This window comes from Anolis carolinensis, chromosome 1 (genome assembly GCF_035594765.1).
Source record: "Anolis carolinensis isolate JA03-04 chromosome 1, rAnoCar3.1.pri, whole genome shotgun sequence".
In the NCBI taxonomy this organism is placed as follows: Eukaryota; Metazoa; Chordata; class Lepidosauria; order Squamata; family Dactyloidae; genus Anolis; species Anolis carolinensis.
The window spans coordinates 312157537-312180976 of record NC_085841.1 but is presented as its reverse complement, the minus strand read 5'-3'; the positions used below and the strand labels follow the sequence as shown (position 1 = coordinate 312180976).

The window sequence follows — 23440 nt, the reverse complement described above, 5'->3', positions numbered from 1 at the left end:
TCACAATATCTGGTACTGGTGCTCTCTTTTTTTCACAAACTTTTAATCTTGGCTGTCCCATACCTTTTGTTACTGACTCAAATAACAGCTCCACTGGAATTTCCAAAGTCTGTTGAGTCAACATCCTGATTAGTGCGAAACATTTAATGACACATCGTATGAGAAAAGTTATCCATCTAGTTTAATACTCTTTACTTCGGCATTGGCTTTCCAAGATCTCAGGCAACAGGCTTACTAGTTTCTAGCAATCTTCTATCTGAGAATGCCAGGTGTTGACTCCATGGCCTAAGTCCAGCTAGTAACTAGATTAAATCTATTGAGTCAGTGAGATTTGCAGAAATTCAGCATTTGATTTAATAAACCTACATTCACTGGGCTAGCAAATGAATTTAGACAAATGTGCATATAAGACATGTGCTTTGTTAGTACTAATTCTCCTCACCCTACTTCCCAGAGAAGAATAACATTCTTGCATGTACAAGTTACACTTAGTCTCTGCAAGTTGGAATTATTTTTTTTTTTACAATAGCTTCTCTTTTGGAAAAAAATGTCTCTGAAAGTCCCTTGAGGACTGAACAGAATAATGGTGCTATTGTTCTATTTTGGTAGCCTTTTCATTTAGGACAGGGTTTGTGCTTATAGCAATTACTCCACTCCAGTGCTGGATTCAGTCCTAACCTAGCCATCTACATTTGACAAACTCTTTCTATCCAGTGAAGGCTCCATTTTTGACTCCGATGTTAGAAGGCAGAAAGCACTATAGAGGAGTGAAGATTGTATTCCTTCTACTTGTGGATTCAGAGTCTGAATCTATCATAAGCACCAAAAGGGCTCCTTCAGATTCAGCAGAGGAAACCCAGGGGTAGGAGAGTAGGAAGAGACAACTTAGTGAGTTTCCTTCTTTGTAGTTTTGGGGATATATTGGAACAGTGGGGACTTGACAGAGAATTTCTGTTCCCCTTTTCTATCAGTATGATTGGAGGAAAACATCACACAACCAATTTTCTATGTAACAGGAAGTAGGATTCCCACCTATTGTGAGTTACTCTGTTATGATTTGAATCCAATAGTTTGATACAGTTATCTCTTCCCTCCCCCCCATAAGACCTTTAAGTTTAGGATGCTATTCCAGCTCAAGACAGTTGGATGGATATTTATAAAATTAACTAAGCAACAATCTCAACTATCTTTTAGGGGCAGGAGAGCAAGTCCTGGAGGAAAGGCACATTCACTTACCAGCACTCAGGAGGCCATTATCCAATATTTTAGTCAGCTGCCTCCTGGCTGTGTTAGTTTCGTATAAGTGTTGATACTCTTTTGGGGAAGGAAATTTCTGTAGAGGAAAAGGATGTTTCATAGCCAAGGGATGAGTAACAGTAGTAAATCCTATCCTCCTTATTGCTCTTGCCGAAATTATTCCAAATAGTCCTTTACAATGATTAAATGCTACACAGAAGAATTATCTTTCAGGCATTCTTGCAACTCCCCCAGATATTTCCTTGTATTTTATCCCAAAGTATTGTTTTGAAACTGTGTAGCTGCATGGTAGTAGTCTTACTATTAGTAGTTTCTTGTATAGGAGAGCCTCACTTATCCTACCTTTGCTCATCCAACATTTTGTATTATCCAACGCAGTCTGCCTCCCGCCCAGATCCACAGCCATTTCTCTAGGCAGCAACATGCAATGAGTTTCTTGGCGTGACAGGTGCCCACTGGGAGGAGCGAGATGCACCTGGTACAGACTTTTCCCATCAGGCACAGCCACAGGCCTACAAGGAGGGATTAAGGAAAATAGTATTTTCCTTAATCCCTCATTATCCAACATTTTCACTTATCCAACGTTCTGCCGGCCCGTGTATGTTGGATAAGTGAAACTCTATTGTACTTTCTATTAGAAGATGAACCAAAATGGCAATATGCATGCAACAAACACATGAATGATAGAAGAAAATGATTGCTTGGATGCAGCAGTAGACATCAGCTGGACTGTGCAGATTTCTATGACCACCCTCTTATTTACTGATCCAGCCATAGGGTGCACCTGAGTGTGTTCTAGCTTCTCTTATTCACCTGGGGGAAAAGGACAAACTTCTATCCCCATAATAAGACTATTCATTCTTCCCTCAGTGTACAAAGGCAAGAGCTGCACCCACAAACCTCCTGGCTGTGATTAAGCACCTGAGATTTGAGACATTGCATTAGGAGATACTGGATACCTCTTTTTGTGTGTTTGAGAAACTAACAAAAACAAAAATCAAATACAAATCATACAGCAACCAAACAAAAACTTTACAATTCCCAGGATACCTCCTTACACAACATCCCCACAAATACATAGGCAGGTGTATCTGAAGATTTGGCCTGTTTAGGTCACCAACAATATTATTGCCACACACAGCAGGATACAGTATTCTCTCACTACTTCGTGGTTCACTTTTTGCGGATTCGTCGTTTTGCGGTTTTTCAATAAACTCTAAAAGACTATTATAAATCATAAACAATTACAATTTACAGCCTAAGGAAGGGAGGAAGGAGAAGCCACAGGGAGAGAAAAGGAGCCCAAGAGGCAACAGGAGAAGAAGGAGGCAATTTATCAACACACGATTGGTTGATAAAGACTTAAAATAATGTATAACTACTAAAATAATGTATAAATATTAAAATAAATATAGCATCCCTACTTCGCGGATTTTCACTTGTTGCAGGTGGTCCTGGAACCTAACCCCAGTGATAAGTGAGGGAACACTGTACAGTGAAAATGCTCTAGGGAGGGAAGTTGAGAGTAGGCTGGATCCCATTCCTTTCACTCTTGTGCCTTTTTTGGTCTCTCTCAAAAGTTTAGTTACCTTTTGCTTGAATATGCAACGGATGGTTTACACCAGTTAAGCTGTCCCAGCACTTGAGTTAATGGATCAGAAATGTGCTCCTATATTGTTAAAATGGGATGATCAGAAATGTGGAGACCAGAAATATTAGAATCATCATGGTGAAGTGCTGGGCAGAATGAGTGGAAAGTGGGGGAGGAACCACATCTGAAGCTGATAGTTAAGGAAGTCTTTCCTCACATTTTGTATCAATTCTGTTCTTCATTCTTCGGTTGGTTTTGTATATTACTTTTAGATGTTTCAGATTTGATAAGTTGACAGGTGCACCCACGCAGACATTATAGTGTCAGCTGACAAAGCTGTTGGAACAGAGGCTTGCTAGCATTTTGCCTTGGAAATGCCTTTCCCTCCACAGCTGCCCCTGCTTTCTGCGTGTGAGAGATTTGATAGCGCAGTGATGGCTTTATGCAACATAATGCGGAAAGTCCTCCGGCAAATTCACAGCACACTCTCCAGCAGTCGTTTTTCAAATCGGTTGGTCATAGAGTTCAGATGTGGGAAGATTGCACCTGGAGATTTGAAATGTAAATAACATTGGTGTGTGAATGTGAAAAGAAAAGCTGTCTATCACCATGCAAAGTATAATCCTCAGCAAAGTTTTTTTATGCAGAGTGATTTGAATTTGAGAGTAAGGAAGTGATTTTAGATATCAATTCAGCCTGTGGTTCATTTGGTCTCCCTCATGCATGAAGAATGTAGAAGTCTGAAAGCTTGAGCCACTCTTCCCTTTTTTGCTTCTACCATTTCTTAAGCAAACTAGCTGTTAAATATTGTTCATAGTGAGAATTTCTTGAGAAACACAGCATTCAGATGTTTGTGGTTTGGGCTCTTTAACCAATGAACAGTATCGTGATTTCTTAAAACAATTGTTTTAAAATGGATCAACACATATGCAAACATTGTTTTGTGGAAATGTGTGCCATTAGAGTCAGATTAAATATTTTAGTTTTTTATAGCTTAATTATATCTCATTACTCAGATTAATTATAGTCATGATATGAAACTAGTATTCATTATGACCCCTCTTATCTGCAAAAACAGTATAGAATAATACAATCATAGAATTGGAAGAGACCACATAGGCCGTCTAGTCCAACCCCCTGCCAAGCAGGAAAAGCACAAAGTACACCCGACAGATGGCCATCCAGCCTCTGTTTAAAATAGGGGTGTGCGAAACAGTACAGAATCTGTTCTGTTTTAGTTCTTCCTGAAACGGAACTCAGGTTCTGAATTACGAATCCGAATGGCCCCCTTCCTAATCTCCCGGAATCTTCGAGAAAACAGAACAGATGGCACCCAAAATTCAAAATGAAAACAATGAAAACAGAATGGATTCACACACCCCTAGTTTAAAAGCCTCCAAGGAAGTAGCTTCCACCACACTCCGAAGCAGAGAGTTCCACTGTTGAATAGCCTTACAGTCGGAAAGTTCTTCCTAATGTTCAGGTGGAATCTCTTTTCCTATAATTTGAACCCATTGCTTTGAGTCCTAGTCTCCAGGGCAGCAGAAATCAAGCTTGCTCCTCTCCTCCTTATGACATTCAGTTATTTAAAAAAGGTGGACATAGGGTAGGGCAGGATTCTACTGGTAAATGCCTAGGTGATCTGCAGTAGATCAGAAAGAATTTCCGAATTTTGTCTTAACAAGAACAGCATAACAATACGACCCCTATATCCACAGAACTGGAATTTGCAGTTTCAACTAACCGCATCTAACAAATAATTATGGTACTTCTCTAGAAATTTGCAGCATCCTCTAGGTGTTTCTATGGTATGGTCAGAGCTGGCCCTAGGTATTTTTCAAGTGTAAGCGAAAAGAATTTTGGCTCCCCCCCAAACCAATCACTGAAAAATAAAAGCATTGTATAAGTGAAAATGTTGGATAATAAGGAGGGATTAAGGAAAAGCCTATTAAACATCAAGTTACATTATGATTTTACAAATTAAGCACCAAAACATCATGTTTTACAACAAATCAACAGAAAAAGCAGTCTCGACTGTGCCCCTGTATGCCCCAAGCGGCCGCTTAATTCGCTTCATTGTTGGACCGACTCTGGGTATGGTTCCACCAGAAGGTTACTATACAGTTGTATTGGAGGACGTAGAAAATTCCTTGGTAGATTAACTCTTTAGGAATTTTCTATGTACTTCAACGTGACTCTGTCGTAATTTCCAGTAGAAGATTTTTATTTCAGTAGTGTTTACTACTTTCCACAGTTTCCTGCAAAGGTCATACTGGATCAATTAAAACAAGCCTTTCTCCCCGCCTAACTCGATTATGTAAAAAAAAAAAAAAAAAAAGAGAGAAAAACAGCAGCCGATTCATACTTTACAGATATAGCAGTTCCTCAACAGCCTCATGTGGGGTGCCCCAGGAGTGGGTTATTGTGTCAAAAGCTCTGTAAGCTTGTTTTTGGTACTCCTCAAAAGTGAGTACCAAGAACAAGTATGCCTTCAGAAGCAGAAGAATTAAAGCAGATGTATTGCACATATGAGGTGGCCTATGGCTTCAAACAACAAAGTTGTCTTTCAAATTAGATTCTACTACCTTAATTCTTCCCTCTGCTGCCTTAAACATTTGACACTTGCCTTAAACAGCCTTGCTATGCCTGCCTCATTCCTATTTTAATTATTAGTACTCTTATTTGAATTTGTTTGTTGAGCACTTGACTCTCAAGAGAAGGAATGAGCCTGGAGGCGGAGAAGAGAAAGATCCATTACAGAATAATGAATGTGTCTTGAGGCTTTGCAAAAAGAATCTGTTTCAGTAGAGAAAATACCAGAGATGAAAAAATGTGTGCCTGTTTATGCTATAGCATTTCCTTCTCAATTTTTTGCAATTAAAGTTGAAAACAGCAAGTGTCGTAAAACACACTCTTGTTCTACCTCTCATTCTCTCTGTCTCAGGGTGTAAAACTAATCTGCCTAAAAGCCAGGTTTTCTAGCTTCTAGCTTTAGCCGAAAGTGAATATATTACAGCTGTGTTATAAAATCCCAAAATGAAGGCTTTACGGTGGAAATGCTGACAGCCCTCCTACATAGAAGAGCACACTGTAATTAGTCTTCCAAACTGAACATGCCAAATACAGCCCAGCAGTGTTAAATATAATCACCTTCAGCCTTTTTTTGTTGTTGTACAGCAGTTTTGGATGTGCATTTCAACATCCTGTGGTTTTACTAGCTGCCCTCCTAAATGTAGCTGTTCCTAGTTGCTGTGGAGGAAGGGGTGAACAAGGACACTGCTCCCATTCCTATCAGTTCATGCTTAGCGGCTTGGTTGAAAAGGCCAGATACCCTCACGCTAACAGTGCGTGTATGTAAGGCGTATTTTGGGGATTGCTTGTACCATTTCTTCAGCACGTCTGGTCTCTGTTGATCCCAGAATGTCTGAGCTTGTTCCCTGCTCATCTTTCATCCACCTGCAGAAAATCAAGAGACACTGCAAGCTGTCCAGCCATAATCACTGGGCCAAGCTAATCATTTTGTAAGGATTTTGCATGGTGTTTGTACTTCAACAAAGACTGGACTGGATGAGAACTCTGGGAAGTAGCAGGGATGAGATATAACTTTTCAGAAACATACAAACTTTAATTGACCAAAGCACATAGGGATGAGAATGTGTGAATGCTTATTCCCGCAGTCTTAAGACTGGAGTGGGTATAGAATCATAGAGTTGGAAGAGGGCTCAAGGGCCATCCAGTCCACCCCATTAAGCCATACAGGGCCACACAATCGAAGCACAAATAAGTGGCCCTCCAGCTTCTGCTTAAAAACCACCAAAGAAGTAGACTCTGCCAGACTCAGAGGCAGCATATTCAACTGCCAAACAGTTCTTGTCATTATTTATTATTTATTTATTTCCGATATTTCTACCCCGCCCTTCTCCCCGAGGGGACTCAGGGCGGCTTACACAACTGGCAGGATCACTACCAGTATATCATAATACAATAAAATAATAAAACAATTAAAATAGTTAAATAACATAGTAAAATACAATATATAAAAGATTTAACACAGTGCAACGCCGAATATATATGCCAGTCATCCATCAGACCTTGTGCAAGAGCCTTAATCCAATCCATGTCAACGCTGAGTTCATTCATTAAACGCTTGTGCACATAGCCAGGTCTTCAACTTCTTTCTAAACCCCAGAAGGGATGGATCCTGCTGGATGTCACTGGGGAGGGAGCTCCACAGCCGAGGAGCCACCACCGAGAAGGCCCTGCCTCTCGTCCCCACCAGCCGCACTTGTGAGGTAGGTGGGATCGAGAGCAGGGCCTCCCCGGATGATCTTAAGGTTCTCGTGGGCTGATAGGAGGAGATGCGTTCAGACAGGTAAGTTGGACCAGAACTGTTTAGGGCTTTGTAGGTCAAAACCAGCACTTTAAATTGGGCTCGGTAGCATATCGGCAGCCAGTGGAGCTGGCTTATCAGGCGGGTGGTACGCTCCCTGTAAGCCACCCCAGTTATTAGTCTTGATTTTCTTTCTAAACCTTAGGTGAAATCTTTATTTTTCCTGCAATTTGAACCCATTGCGCTGTGCCCTAATCTTCAGAGCAGCATAAAACAAACTTTCCCCTTCTTCAATGTGACATCCTTTCAAAAAATTAACCATAGCTGTCATGTCCCCCTCTCATCCTTGTCTCCAAGCTAAACCTACCAAGCTCCCTAAACCATTCCTCATAGGGCCTGACTTCCAAACCTATGATAATTTTGGTTGCCCTTCTCCTTAAAATTGCTCCTTAAAGAGTAGAAAGTGGCAGGATTGAGAATGGGAGGGCATGCTCATTTTTTTGTCTTGGCATGCTTTCTGGACAAGCAAGGTTTGCAGGTTTTGTGAAGCTATATATCATTATTCAAACCTTCAGATTAAACTGAACAAGACATGACTTAGAGTCAAATAATACAAGTATCTACAGGAAAGCTCATTATTTTTGGGTCTCAGCGTCTCTTGGCCCTCATTAAAATAAAATACTAAAAATATAATAGCCATATTTCTTTCCAGCGACCAATCACTATGTCCTTTCAATATGCAATGTATGTGTTGATTCATTAGGATGATGCACTTCATAAATGTTTGCATTATTGTATCAGTTACAATCTTTACTTATTATGATTTTTTTTAAAAAAAGATTACTTATTTCATTGCATCCTTTGACCCAAAAGGTATATTTATTGCTGCTACGCATCGTGCTGTACATTAAGGTTTGTTAGGAATGTTTTTAGGAGATTATTGAAAAGCCTTCTCAGTGTTGTCTGTCTCTAGAAGTAGACAATGATCTCTTGAAATAATTCAATAATTTATATGTTGCAGTGAGAGGATACTTCGCGAAAACTATCTCTTAACTACTGAAAATGTACCCACAGAGTTTGGAAAGTGGCAACTGGTTCCCTCTTCTGCTGACAGCTTGGTTCAGATCATCTTTGTTTTATTGGTTACCTTTAAAACTTTTACAAAACATGCCTCCGTGTAGTTAATTGCATAGACTGATTTGATGGAATTAATCACCATTTTAATGCTGTTTTCTAAGAGATGTTTAACAGACTGAAAGATCAAGATGCTATTATGTTGAGCTCAGAGATTTTAAAATACAAATCAAAGCTTCCCACCGATTCAAAATGAATAAAGTGAATGGCAACCCCTTCATCTAAAACTATGGCACAGACTGTTTTGCCATTGCTTTTTTTTTTGGGGGGGGGGGGGTAAACTGATTGAAAGAGTAGAATCCAAAAAGATGGCTGTATGAGTCTGGAAGATTAGTATGCAAAGGGATCTTGCAGAACAGTGGTTCTCAACCTGTGGGTCCCCAGGTGTTTTGGCCTACAACTTCCAGAAATCCTAGCCAGTTTACCAGGTATTAAGATTCCTGGTAGTTGAAGCCCAAAATATCTGAACACCCACAGGTTGAGAACCACTGTTATAGTCATCCCGTGTATGACTTTAAAATAGTTCTCCTTGAACAAAAAGACTATGAGCGAAGACTGGAAAGACAAATTAACTCCAGTCCACTAGCTGTGGGTTGATCACCTAAAAGCATAGACTCCTGAGGGCCCTTTTGGGTAGTACAGCATATTATATTTCCTTTCTGGTTCCCAGTTAGCATCACTCAAATCACTACAACATATTGGCTCTACAGGCAAATAAGAGCCAGCATGTTGTAGTGGTTTGAGTGTTGATCTCAAACTCTGTGAGATAAAAGTTTGAACTCCCACCCAGCCATAGAAATCCATGGAGCGAAATTAGGCAAATCATAGCCAGAGAAGTCAATGGCACCCTCTTCTGAATACGTCTTGCCAAGAATCTCTCATGATCGGGTCACCTTTGGGTCTCCATAAGTCAGAAAACAAGAAAGGTAGTAAGCATGGGAGTATGTGGCTGAACAAATGTTTATTAAATTTGAAATGTCTTATACATTCTTTCTGAAGAAAAATGTCTGTGGATTGGTTTTCTTAAGGCCATGCTTCCACAGAGGTGTTCATTTTGAAGCATTTTTTGTTTCTCCTTGCCTTGAGGCATCTATCTCACACATGCACCGAGAAAGGATTTAATGGTGTGATAAGTGAACCCTGTCAGCCACTGCTTTGAATATAAAACAAGCTAGCCAAGTATTAACCTGTGAATGAAGGTGTTAAGAAATTATTGTGCAAAAGAGAAACCCTGTTGCAATAGTAATAGTAAGTATTATATCTGATCGATCCCACAGTCTTGCTTAGGTGTAGCCTCCGGGTGATTAGTAAGGGGGGATGTGAGAGAGACTTTCTTCTTTTGGGAAATTGGAATTCGTACAGGGTGGTTAATTGGAATAAAGAAGATGAATAAATGTACCACCCATCATTGTAGACTTTTGGAGACTTCACAAAGATATGACTGATTACTGTAACTAAAAACAAGAGAGTCAACATTCAGCCCAATAAAATCATGCCTTAGTGAAGTGAGAGAGAAACGATACATGTGTAACATTCAAGCCATTCAGTAGAAGTGAGGGATAGAGAGCACTGGCAACTCCTTGTCACTGGTGTCTGCTGGAGTCTTGATATTGTTAGGGCTAATAAACTAAATCTGAATAAATTAATCTGAATCAGCAGAGTGGAGGCTTCGTTAATTGTTGGCTCTCTGGGCTGGGAATTGGAAAAGTGACCTGCCCTAGATAGTGTTACATTCCCCGTGAAAGATATGTTTCTTAAACAACTCCACTATCTATGATTAATTTATCAACATTCAACAAAATATGCCCTTCTTTGGCATTTTTATGTGCTCCAACATAACTCTATGGTTTTCTTGGGCCATAGGTTTTTCATTTCAATAGGGTTTTCTATTACAACTGTTTTGTCTGGCCACATGACATATTCCTTGAGAATATGGAGATTGTACTGTACTCACTGATACTTTTCTGACACTGGAGGGTTTGTGCACCAATACCTGGGATCAGCTTTAATGTCCTGTTAGTTATGGGCTTTTTAAGGTAAAGATAAGCAGGGGCTCTTTCACATTATACAATTATAACACCCTAATTCAACACTGAGTGACATGGTTCATCCTATCAAATCCTGGTTTAGAGGAGGTACTTAGAATTCTAAGCCAGAGAGTTTTGACACCTTTCAAAACTGCAAAACCCAGGATTCCTCAAGATTCCCCCATGGCAGTAAAGTGAAATCATAGTGACTCGTGTACTGTGAAAAAACCTTTAGTCACTTTGTGATCAGCTACTGCAATGCACTTTGTGTGGGGCAGCCCTTGAAGATGACTTCAGCTAGTACAAAATGTGGCCACTAGACTGCATGTTAGAATATTTGCAAAGAAACTTCAGAACACCAGTCATAAGGGGATTACATTAGCTGGTCTCAATTCAAGCTGCAGGTGATGACTTAGAAGCCCTAAGTGGTTTGGGACTTGGATGCTTAAATGAATATCTCACCCTTTCTATGCCTGCTCAAGGACTGATGTCTGCTGGAGAGGCCTTTGGCTGTGTCTATCAGTGGAAGCAATACTATGGATGAGGATGTGGGAGTGAGCCTTCCCTGCACCTCTATTTTTCTCAGTTTCTGCGTATCATTTAGTGTTTCTTAAAATATATTGTCCTTTATGTGAATAAATGATGTTAAAGTGAGATGTTTGTTAAAGTGGGTATAAGTATCGCTGTTTCTGGATTGTAACTCAGTAATCTAAGCTGACATTAGCAATCATGAGGAATGCTGGAAATTACAATCTGGAGGAACCCTGACTTGTCTTTTAACTACATTTTCCTTTCTCCCCCATTTTGCTAGGTCACCTTGGAAAAAGTCTTGGGAATCACTGTCTCTGGAGGCAGAGGATTAGCTTGTGACCCGAAGAGTGGACTCGTTGCCTATCCAGCTGGGTGAGTCATTGAAGGTTGCATTTGAATGATGGCAAGTTGTCAACTTAAAGGTACAACTTGTGCTAGATTTGTCATGTAGTGAAATAATGCATTTTATAATAGTCTCTTGAACACTCTCCAATTACGGTGAAAGTTAGCAGTATTGGTTTAAATCAGAGCTAACGGGAATACCATTACAGATATTGACATTATATTATGTGGTTCTTCCTCTTGGGTTAGTCTGTGTGTTTAATACACTCTGTAGCATGTTGAACTAGGACTCATAACTCAAGGAAAATGAGATTGATTTTGAGCTCATTTTGAACCAGGAGAGGCTAACCCAGTAATGTCAGGCAGCTGGTTGCTGTGGACCTTCATAAATGGTGATTTCTCTTGCCTGCAGAGGAAGACAGCCTGAACCATTTAATTCCTTTTTTGATTCTGGGGTTAATATTCTTCTTTCCTCTTCAAAAGCTACCTATTTAGACAGTATTATTCTGTGACCTAAATATTGGTAGACAACCTGGTGTGGCTTACTCTCAGGAGCAATGGAGTCCCTATGGGAAGAAAGGCGAGATAGAAGTAAATAAAGTTTATCATCTTCATCACCATCATATGTCCAAGTTGATAGATGTAGTTAAACCTTTAGAAAAGGCTGTTGTCAGTTGGCTACATTAAAAATCTCATGAAAAGTAGCTTTCATTTATTTGTGTAGTGTAATTAACAGAATAGGGAGTCAGCCAGTGGAAGAAAGCATTCTGGACTGCTTAATAATGATTCTAGAATATGCTGAATATTTTTCCAGTTTCAGTATTTAGTTTTTCCAGTATGAGTGGGTGGCCAAAATTAATTTTGTTGTGGGAAGAAAAGCAATTCAAGCTAGGCTTAGAAAGCTACTACCCTGTTTTCCCGAAAATAAGACATCCCCAGAAAATAAGACCTAGTAGAGATTTTGCTGAATTGCTAAATAGAAGGCCTCCCCTGAAAGTAAGACCTAGGAAAGTTTTTGTTTGGAAGCATGCCCACCAAACAGAACACCAGAGCTTGCAGGATTGGTAAATGTATGTACAATAGATTGCTGTACATGAAAATAGTAGTAACAAGAAATTATTGATAGAATTCACAGTTTGTCTGGTTATGCTGGTTTGTGATGATATCTACTATACAGGATATAATAAATGTTCATTTTTTTTGTTCAACAATAAAAGTGAATTCTTTTTCATGGAAAAATAAGACATCCCCTGAAAATAAGACCTAGCACATCTTTGGGAGCAAAAATTAATATAAGACACTGTCTTATTTTCGGGGAAACACGGTAGCATTGCAACAATGGCTCTGTAATGAGAGCTGCTCATCAGTCATTTTTGTAATAACTAGGCTTGGCATGTGACCAATTGTAAAGCTGATCCCACGAAAACTTTTTGCCACAGTGTGTTTTAAAAACTTATTTGTAGTCCTTAGCAGTATTTTATCTGTATAATTTTGAGTCTCCTTCAGGAAAGATAAATAATAATAATAATAATAATAATAATAATAATAATAATAATAATAATGGTAGTGGTCCCAGTGGTGTTCGGCACACTGGGTGCAGTACCTAAAGACCTTGGCCAGCACCTGAAAACAATCGGCACTGACAAAATTACCATCCATAAGCTGCAAAAGGCCACCCTATGCAGACATTATTTGCTGATACATCACATAGTCCTAGACACTTGGGAAGTATCCAATGTATGACCCAATACAAAAGCCAGCATAATGAACTAATCTTGTTGTGTATAAAATAATAATAATAATAATAATAATAATAATAATAATAATAATTTTCAATGAGCTATTGTTCAGTTTGTCCACAGAGTGAGAGCCCCCACAAAAGAAATCTTGAGAGGAGACTGTGGAATATGAGAAGAGAAGTAAAAGGCTTGACACTTTGCCTTTAAAACAAGGTCTCCTTTGCAAAATTTGTCTGGCTTGCCTCTTCTATTGCAAGTATTTAAAAATAACAATCACCTCAGGTTTCCTTGTACAAACTGAACATTCTGTCCACCACGTTGTCATTTCAGATCTTTATTTCTTAAGCAAGAGCTGCCAAATTAATTTTAAATGAATTATGCTTAGGGCAAACTTGGATGTGTCACCTGGGGTGACACCTTCCATAAAAATGTTGAAGGCTCTCCTGGAGTCTGAAGAGAAACTAAATGAATTTTAATAGCTATTCGTGAGGGACATACTCACATTTGATCCAAACAATGTGGCTGTCTGTCTAAACATGTAAAAATGAAAGTGAACCCAGCAGCAAAACCAAAATGAGATAGAGTCAATTAACACTACAGAGATAGCACATCATATCCTCCCTCCTCAGTTACAAGATTCATGGGAGCCACATATGGTTTGCCTTGAAGCAATGTTGGGTTTCTCCTTCTTGTGTTTTTGAGGAGGTGATGATTCTGGCATACGTTGTACTTGCTGTTGGGTAGGTTTTTATTTAGATGGATTTTATTCATAGCAATATGTTGGAAAGTTCCCTGCCTTGAATGTATAATAATTTAGTCTTCCTCACCAGGGTCGTGTTGCTTTTCTTTATTTATTGCTTGGATTTTTATGTTAAATGTTCCTGTGTTAACTCAAAACAAGGGCTTTGATATTCTTTGTTACCATTTAGATTTGGAGGGTTTTTTAAAAAAATGATTAAAATGTTGTGTATCATGTTGGGAGGGGATAGTGCATTTACTCTACTTCTGTACATTTTAAATCAACAATATTTCTCTTGTTGAAAAGTATGTGAGTTCATCCTATTGCACAATGTTTTGTTTTGTAGTAGAATGATAGAAATCATTTATTCTTATTTGAGAATAAAGTGATGGTGTCATTCCTGTGAGTCTTTTGTTTTAAAAGATGAGGCTGAACATTAAAACAAAGCCTAGAAAAAATCTTTGGCACACATTCCTTGATATTATCAGCAACATAAGAGTGATTTCTCTCCCTTAAACCCCTCAGTAGTGTTTTCTGCTTCTCAGATTAAAGCAAACAAACATTTTCCATAATGATTACAATGTATGCCAAGCCTGAGCCAAATCACACAAAAATTTCCAGAGGGATTCAATATTAGTGTGCTGCAGCCAAACTAATGAAGATGCTTGCAACACCTTAAAGACCAACAGATTTTACTTGGCATAAGCTTTTGTAGACTGCTGCGCTCTTCTAAGTTAAGAGGCTAAACATTTTGCTAGGCTTCTCGTGTTAGTGAGGAAATTAAATATTATGTAGGTTTGGGGATATATTGAGAAGCCCGGGTTTGTGTTCTTGCTTAAAGTATTTCTGGAATGCTATATTTGGTTCTTTTGTGATGTTGATACCATTTGCCACTGTCAAGATAATGCTTTGTTTTCAGTTTATACCCTTCTGCTTTTATAGACCCCAAGCGCATGAGGGAAACGGTATGTAGATCTAATTGGGTTGCGAGGTCAGTTTGTTTTATTCTCTTGTTTTCAGGGGGTTTATACCTTCTTGGCAATATCCAAAAGAAAGAAAGAAAGAAAATCTTGGCACCACTACTTCACTGGCTTCTTTGAGTGTTCATTTTGAGGCCTCCCTTTTAGAAAAGGCACACACGAACCTATAAAAACCCTTGGCAAAGGGGTGCAGAATGTTCTGCCTACTCATTCTTCCTGAAGTGATACACATTTCATTGGCTTGAGAAGTGCAGTGTGCACAGGATACTGCATGGGTGTCTTCTATGTAGCCCTTACATCTGCTTTGATTCTGATCTTTTCCTATTCTGATATTATGTTGGGCAGCCCTTACATTCAACTCTCTCGCAAGTCCATCCAAAATTATGTAAAAGGCATTCATTGTTGTTGTGTAATAGTTTGGAAGCAGCATGTAACATAAACTGCCTCTAGCAAAAATTGCAAATATTCATATCTTGTGTGAGATGTCAGCAAAATCAGGCAATTTCCTTTTGGATTAACTTTATTTAACCTTTTCTTTAATGGTATGAATAGGCTGTTAGATTTGGATGTCATTTTGGCTGCAGCTTCAGTTACTTATTCCAGAATAAACCCCCTATCCTATTAAACCAAATTTGCAAGTAATTTATCTCCCACAACTGAAATGTCGAGAGGGCAGTTTCTAAGCTGCAGTTTTCCATGAGCATTTTCCTCCCTTTGGACCTCTGCAGAATCTGACTTTTTTGCTTTTGACTCAATCTTGAACCTGTAGTTTAAGGAGCTATCTTAGCTATCTTTAGTCATAGTGTACACGGTGTACTTTTTCCTCTGCAAAGCATGGAAGATAATAAGTGTCTTAAATGAACATTATGGTGTATGAGGTCACAGTGAGCCCTTCCTCCCTACGGAAGAGAGCAGTTTAAAGATATCTAGGGAAAGGGGAATGTTTGGGCTGCTAGATCATGTAGATCTGAAGTGAAATGTCAGTGTCTGAACATTTACCTTGTTATGCAAGTAAAGGTTGAAAATCTGGGGTGGGACCAGAGAAAAAAGAAGAGGACAGGTTGTCTTTTTGCTGTTAGTTACAGGTCTGTGATCACCAGGTTCTGTCTTCATGGTGACTGGAGCCATTCTCTCTTGGAGCTGTAGTTCAAAAAAGCAACTTAGCCAAACTTTGACTCACCCACTTTCCTTTCACCCAGTTAGCATCACATTTTTCTTCCAGATTGACTCTGTAGTCTCCTGCCTTCAAGGGATCAGGAACATTTTGCAGCTTTGTTATTTCTCAGGAGTAGTTCTTTCCTTTTGTCTTTCTTACAGAAAAGTATTTGTCTGTCTGGGTGTTTTATGAAAGTGCTTACTTCTTTCTGATAACAGAATGAAATGGGGATCAGTCAGAATTTTGGTTTAGGCTTGACTAGGCTAGGCTAAAGAGAGTAGCCAAAAACTATAGATTCACAGTGAGAACATCAAAAAAAATGAATGAAATGTGAAAATTACCATCAAAAATTAATTACTGTCACCACTCTACCAGTGTCTTGTGAAAAAGAAAAGGCCATTGAAGAGAGAAGATATAACACATTTCTAGGTGAGACCTGCAAAGCAAAGGTGAATCAGAAGAGAATGGTGGAGAAGGGGGAGAGTAGGGAAAATCCATTGGTTTCAGGGCAAAGTGGCACCCTGAATTGGGGCAACAATTGCTTCTGTTTGCTCTTCATATTTCTTTAGCACCACTTTCTTCCTTTCTATATCATCCATAACTTTTAACTTCTTGTGCCTCATCACCTTCCATATTTGTTTGGGCTTTCCCTCCTCTCTCTGTCTGTGAACCTTCAATTATTTAATCAGTCTCTCCTGTATGCCAGAGGCTTTCTTCTTTTAGCCTCAGCAGTACCCACATCCAAATAACTGAAAACAGCAGAGATTGTCTCTGTCTATCAGGGCCTTATAGAGATTGCCAGGAACCTCAAAATGCATAGGCACTTGTGTTGCTCAAGAGCTGCATCTGACCTACAGAAGAGCTACGTATGGCTCTTGAATTACTTTTTGGTTGGCTTAAGTCTAAGTGCTCTGCAGCACATATTTTCTATTGACTTTATTGGAAAACAAAGCAACAGGACTCACAGCTCTTTTTGGATGCCCTCTTTCTTGCCTTGCTTCTTGTTCCTATATGACAAAACCAGGCTGTGAACGGCATAAGCAATTCATGCAGATGTTACCTTAGGTGTCACATCACTGAGTCAGTGTTCAACTTTAGTAGAAATGTAAGACCTTAAGTTAGTTTGATTTATTTTGTTAAGTGTTTCATTTTAGCAAGCAAGTTATCTCTAGCTGCCCTTTCCCATTTCCCCCATTCTGCCTCATTCATATGTGTGAATGTACGTTTGTGTGTGTTTTGTTGACATCGCTGCTGAGATTTTGTATCCTAGAAACAAGAAGTAAAACAAAACTCAGAAATCCACTGAGATTACTGCTGTACAGAACAAAGAAAAAAGTGTAGCAAGGGGAGAGATTTGTATGTCTATTTGAATCCCAAGCCATAAGCTTTGATTATGAATCACCCTATTTTGTTTATATTTTATTTCATATAGGCATACTGAAAGCGAGAGAGGGAGAGAGAAATTTTAAAAATGTAGCCATTAGGCAACAGACCTTTCTCTTGTAGAAAACTTTCCACTGGATAGGGTTGTTGTATGTCTTTCGGGCTGTGTGGCCATATTCCAGAAGTATTCTCTCCTGATGTTTCACCCACATCTATGGCAGGCATCCTCAGAGGTTTTGAGGTATGGATACCTTTATCCTAAGTTGATAATCACCCACCAATCTCTTTCTGCAGAAGAGATGAGCTCTAACTTCTAGCTTATAAGATAGGCTTCATTTTCATCCCAGCAACTTGTAAATAGGAGGACAGGATTCTGCTTTACATATAATTTTAATGATGCTCTCCTGCTATACAGAAGGGATAGCAATTTCCTGCCATTATTCCTTCCTTTAAGTTTTTACTGATATATTATTGAACATTATGTAGGGTTGTTCTCCTCTGCATTGTGCCATTCAAGATTTTACAAGAGAGTAAGATAGCATGGTTTCTATTTAGCTCACCCAATCTCTCAAATTCACCATATTTTATTGTGCCAGGAAAACAGCTGCTGTTTACTACCATTTTCAATGTTTCATCAGTTTTGTACAACAAAAAATATGTAGATAGTGCTACTCAAAATGGTGATTCAAGTTTTGTTTCTAATCCACAAGCCTTTGGCTGGTGGTCTAGAAACAATTGACATCATTGGGCATAAATACGCCACTGCTCCCTGGCACATTCGGGGTGGGGTGGGGACCTGTTGTTATTTCACATCAGTTAACTGAAGAAATACAGCCATATTCCTTGTTCTAGAGATGGGAATAGGAATACGTGGTTGTTTGTATGAGCACGATACTGTGGAGAGGTGGTTTTTAAATTATTTAAATTAGACCACATTTAAAAGAATCTGAAGATAGTTTGATTGAATGAGTAGAACAAGTGCATGTTTGATGTTTCTGGGAAAACTACTGCTGTTCAGTTTTTGCTGTTTTGTTCAGCCTGAGGAGGAAGAAGATGAGAGCCAGAGGCCTTGAGGCTACAGAGATGGAGAAAGGAGGGGGGCAACTGACGTAATTGTACAGAACAAGGAAAAAATAAGGGATACCAGGGGGAGAAGATACATTTGGAAGTCTTGAAGCTGCTGGAAAAAAACTTGATGTAAAGGAACATGAGAGAAGTGATGTGGGGCTTGCTGAGCAGAGTTGACAGGGTTCAGAACGTATTTGTTTTATTTTGTGTTTTCAGACTGCAATTCAAAACATTATTTGTATCTGTCAATATGTGTGTGCTGAGATCACTGTCAATGTCATGGTCATTATGGCAGTTTGGGATTTTGCAGCTTGTTTGCTCATATGTCACTGGAATATTGTTGAGGTAAATATTCTTCAGATCAAAAAAGAAGTATTAACATATAACATTTATTACTTACACATATGCATGATATCCCTCTTCTAGTGCGGCCAAAGTACGGCCAAAGTAGATGTAATCTGTGTGTATTAGTGCTGTCCTGCTCAGGTGACCTAGAAGAAGGGGTTGCTGTTGTGGATCCCAGTAGCTTATCACTGTAAGAAACCACATGGTTAGGGCATTGGAGTTGCCAATGAGTCCTGAAATATACTGGGTATCCTTAAGACATCTTTCTCTTTTTCAGCATAATCTAATGCCCACCCCACTAATGAAGTAGACTCATTCAGTGAAAGCTTATGATGCAAACTTCTTTTTCTGAGTTAGTCCCAAAGGTGTTGAAATATCCTTTTGTGTGCCAGTCTAGACCAAAAAAACTGTCTTTGAATTCTGACTCATAGGATTATTTGGAATTTATTTATTTCTTGTCAAAAGCATTGCATAACAAATACATTTTAAAATGATGGGGGGGAAAAGGAAATCACAAGCAATTAAATAGTTTTAGACCAAAAGCGGGCAACAGCAATTGCCTTGTCCGTAGCTTTAAACAACTCCTCCTCCGTACATGAGGCAGGACATTGTGGGCAAGCATACATATGCGGAGTTGTTTGTTCTGCTCCACAGTCACACGAGGAGGGTTCCTCCAGTTAGTGCCACCTTGCCAAGTTGTCTTTAGATCTGCCCACTCCACTTCTGAGTCTGTTCAGGGACTTCCAAGTTGCCCATTCTTGGTTTGCCCCTGGAGGAGCACCCTCATGGGGGGGCCATCCAGTTGGAATTGCCTGGTTTAGCTGCCCAGAGGGACACCTCAGGAGAAGGTTAAATTGCCTCTGCGTCTGTCTCTGTCTTGGTTCTATGTGTATATGGGCATTGAATGTTTGTCCTATATGTATATAATGTGATCCGCCCTGAGTCCCCTTCGGGGTGAGAAGGGCGGAATATAAATACTATAAATAAATAAATGAATAAATAAAACATATTTCTTGAAATCTCTAGGTCCTCCAAGGCAGTGCTATGGTCAGTCTCTACTGAATGTTGAACATAAAGTCATCATGGAGGACCTGGATATTCTTAGAGAGAACATATGAATAAAATCAGTGAATAATCTGAAATAATCTGACTGTAGTTGGAAATGGCTTGAAGGCACACAACAATGACAAATAAATGCAGTGAGAAGAAACATAGAATCTTCTTTGTGGTTATACTGTGTCTCACTTATTCTAGTTCTGAAAACATGAATAACTGCTTCTGGAATAAAAGCTTTCAGAAGTTCGGCACTGGCAAGGGACTACTCAGCACTCCTAGGCCACTCATCCCCTTTACCCCACTGCATCTGTCAGCATTGTGTTGACTTCCCCTGGAGAGGAGTGGTGTCATGGCATGGACTGTGTGTTAGAGCAAATTGCTACTGGACTTCCAACGTACAAGATTTTCCCATTAGCCAAATGCTTTTAACAGCAGGAGCTGCAGAATTGCTGAGCAGAGTATGAATTGCCATGCAATCTTTCTGCCGCTCCCCCTTTCTTGCCCAATTTTCCTTTCTAAAAATGATTTAGCTTGTATTGCTTGGTGTAAGCCTCCCAAACTTGGGCAGCTCTTTTCTCCTGAGTCATGGGCTTCCAGGATCTGCTTTTGCTAAGCTTGGGAGGTACTTGGTAGGTCAGTCATCAGCCAGGCCAGCCAGAAAATGACAGCCATCTGTATCACAGCCAAACAAGGGTGGTGGGGGAGTGGATTGGACTCAGTGCAATTTTAGCCAGAAATCTTCTTAGCACATATACAAATGCAGTCTTTGTGTGTGTGTGTGTATGTGCGTGCGTGCGTGCATGTGCCTGCCTTCAAGTCGCCTGTCAACTTATGGTGACCCCATTAATTTTCATAGGGTTTTTATATGAGGAATACTTATACTGCGGAGTAAGTCTTAACTATAAACTGAATATTGAAGAGTTGTTTTTCTTCTACTCCACCTCCTCCTTTTTGGGCACTTTTCATTTCTTCATCTGATTTCTTTCAGTTGCATGTGTCTATGTAGTAAGTCTATGATATTGGTGTCTCGCTAACCTCACATCATCCTCAAATTTCCATGCTTCTCTCCCTCCAGAATTTCACTGTTTTCAGTTTTCTTGGTATATAGATAATTAATTACACAATGGACAAAACACAAATGATCAGAAAGTTGGAAAATGATCTCACAGCCAAGCTGTGAGATGTGCACAGCATGTTCTTAGATAAAGATACATGTTCCATAAGTCTGAAAAGCCTCATGAGGACATCATGTTGCTGTTAATATTTCATAAAATTATTGTTTTGTGCAAGACCGCCCCCTCCCCCAATAAAACAGATGAACATTTTGCCTGTCACACAGTGGGCACCTCAGAGTGAATTTAATATATATACTCCATTCAAATGTATATGCATTTTAATGTTTTAATGAGAGAGTATCACTACTGCTGCCATCACTACCCCAGCTACCACTATTACTACTTTTTAAAAAATCATTTTTTAAAAATGTTTGGTCAGTACAAATTGCATATTTTAATGATGAATCAGCTCTGCATTTCATGCCAATTTTTAGCATCAATTGTGTTTTTCTGGAATGTCATGTCATTTGAAGGGCTTACTTTTTTCCTCTATAAGGTACAGGCAGTCCCCAAGTTATGAACTAGATAGGTTCTGTACGTTCTTAGTCTGAATTTTTATGTAAGTCGGAACAGGTACATTTTTAACTGTAACTCCAGAGATATACATATTATTGTTACTGTTTTTAGAGTTAACTTTTAAATGTATAGAGAGGTGGTTTTAGACATCAGGGTAAATTTGGTTTCGTCTAGAATGCATTCCCTGTGGTTCATGGGTGCATTGGGTGGGGAATATCTAGACACAGCCATAGGCAGGGTACATCTTTCATAGAAGGTGGAAATAACAGTCCTTTCATTCATAACACAGATGCAGTGATTGGAATAACTTTTCCTGCAGCTGGGCTGGGTTTTAGCGGGTGCCAAAGGAAAGCAGCACAAACTACCAGTGTTCTAAATTGAAGAGCCACAGAAAGGAATAGCAGCCACCAATGAAGCTCAGATAAAATGGAGCTATTGACGCTTAACTGAAGCAGATATTTGTCTGCCAGTGATTCATCTGAACGTAGAAAGGAAACTTGCTTGTAATGGGGGAAGGGGAAGCAGTCTGCACAGAATAAACTACCTTTCCCTTCTCTAATGTAATTGGGTGAGTGATGAGCAAAATTTCATGGGAAAATTGTCTTGAGCAACTGTTTCTATTAAAATAACACTCTTTGGCTTGGCATGTGTTAATATAAAAACAAAACTCATATAAACAAAACTGATATAGTAAACTGCCATAAATGGAACTCTTAAGTTAATAATTCTAGGAAGTTTAATAAATATGATTTCTTACCTTTCACTTGAAGCAGTTACTTAGAGCTTGTCTCCAGGCTCCAGTGCTTTAATGGAGCTTGCATTTTAAATATCTGATGCTGGGATGAATCATATTTGTGAGTTTTTAAAGATGGCTTAGCAAAGAGACAGGGATCTAGAATTCTTAAAAATTGCCTTCTTTGATTATGGTAGTCTGTTGTGGCTGAGAGCCTCTTAACTAGCAATGCCTGGGACTGAATCTAGGGTCCTTCTACATACCAAGCATGTGGTCTACAATTTTACCAGTAGTGGGACTCAAGAGAGCCCTCAAATGCTGAATGTCAATCTCTAGCCAGTGTAGCCCATGGTGAGGAATGCTGAGAGCTCCGGTCCAATTATAACTGTAAGGCAGCATGATACCCACATCTACACTAGAGTATTGCCCCATTCCTTCTGGAAAACACCATCATGGATTTTGGATTCAAAGAGATGGAAGGGACCAGAAGACTCATCTAGTGCATCCCTCTTCCATGCAAGGAATTCAGCACTCTTGGAAGAGGCCCATTCAACCTCTCTTTAAAGAATCATAGAATCATAGAATCATAGAATAGTAGAGTTGGAAGAGACCACATGGGCCATCCAGTCCAACCCCCTGCTAAGAAGCAGGAAATCGCATTCAAAGCACCCCCGACAGATGGCCATCCAGCCTCTGCTTAAAAGCCTCCAAAGAAGGAGCCTCCACCACGGCCCCGGGGAGAGAGTTCCACTGTCGAACAGCTCTCACAGTGAGGAAGTTCTTCCTGATGTTCAAGTGGAATCTCCTTTCCTGTAGTTTGAAGCCATTGTTCCGTGTCCTAGTCTGCAGGGCAGCAGAAAACAAGCTTGCTCCCTCCTCCCTTTGACTTCCCTTCACGTATTTGTACATGGCTATCATGTCTCCTCTCAGCCTTCTCTTCTGCAGGCTAAACATGCCCAGCTCTTTAAGCCGCTCCTCATAGGGCTTGTTCTCCAGACCCTTAATCATTTCAGTCGCCCTCCTCTGGACGCTTTCCAGCTTGTCAACATCTCCCTTCAACTGTGGTGCCCAAAATTGGACACAGTATTCCAGGTGTGGTCTGACCAAGGCAGAATAGAGGGGGAGCATAACTTCCCAGGATCTAGACGCTATTCCCCTATTGATGCAGGCCAGAATCCCATTGGCTTTTTTAGCTGCCGCATCACATTGTTGGCTCATGTTTAACTTGTTGTCCACAAGGACTCCAAGGTCTTTTTCGCACACACTGCTGTCAAGCCAGGCGTCCCCCATTCTGTATCTTTGATTTCCATTTTTTCTGCCGAAGTGAAGTATCTTGCATTTGTCCCTGTTGAACTTCATTTTGTTAGTTTCGGCCCATCTCTCTAGTCTGTCAAGATC

General features: G+C 39.7%; 1 protein-coding gene across 3 annotated transcripts in view; it reads left to right on the top strand.

Annotated features, from left to right (window-relative positions):
- Positions 1–23440, top strand: part of mapkbp1 (mitogen-activated protein kinase binding protein 1) — a 141726-nt gene that overhangs the window by 43092 nt on the left and 75194 nt on the right. For all 3 annotated transcript variants that reach the window (XM_062968150.1, XM_008104288.3, XM_062968149.1), the window contains exon 3: positions 11151–11242. In XM_062968150.1, coding sequence (XP_062824220.1) covers positions 11151–11242 — 92 coding nt within the window. The remainder of the gene's footprint in view (positions 1–11150; positions 11243–23440) is intronic.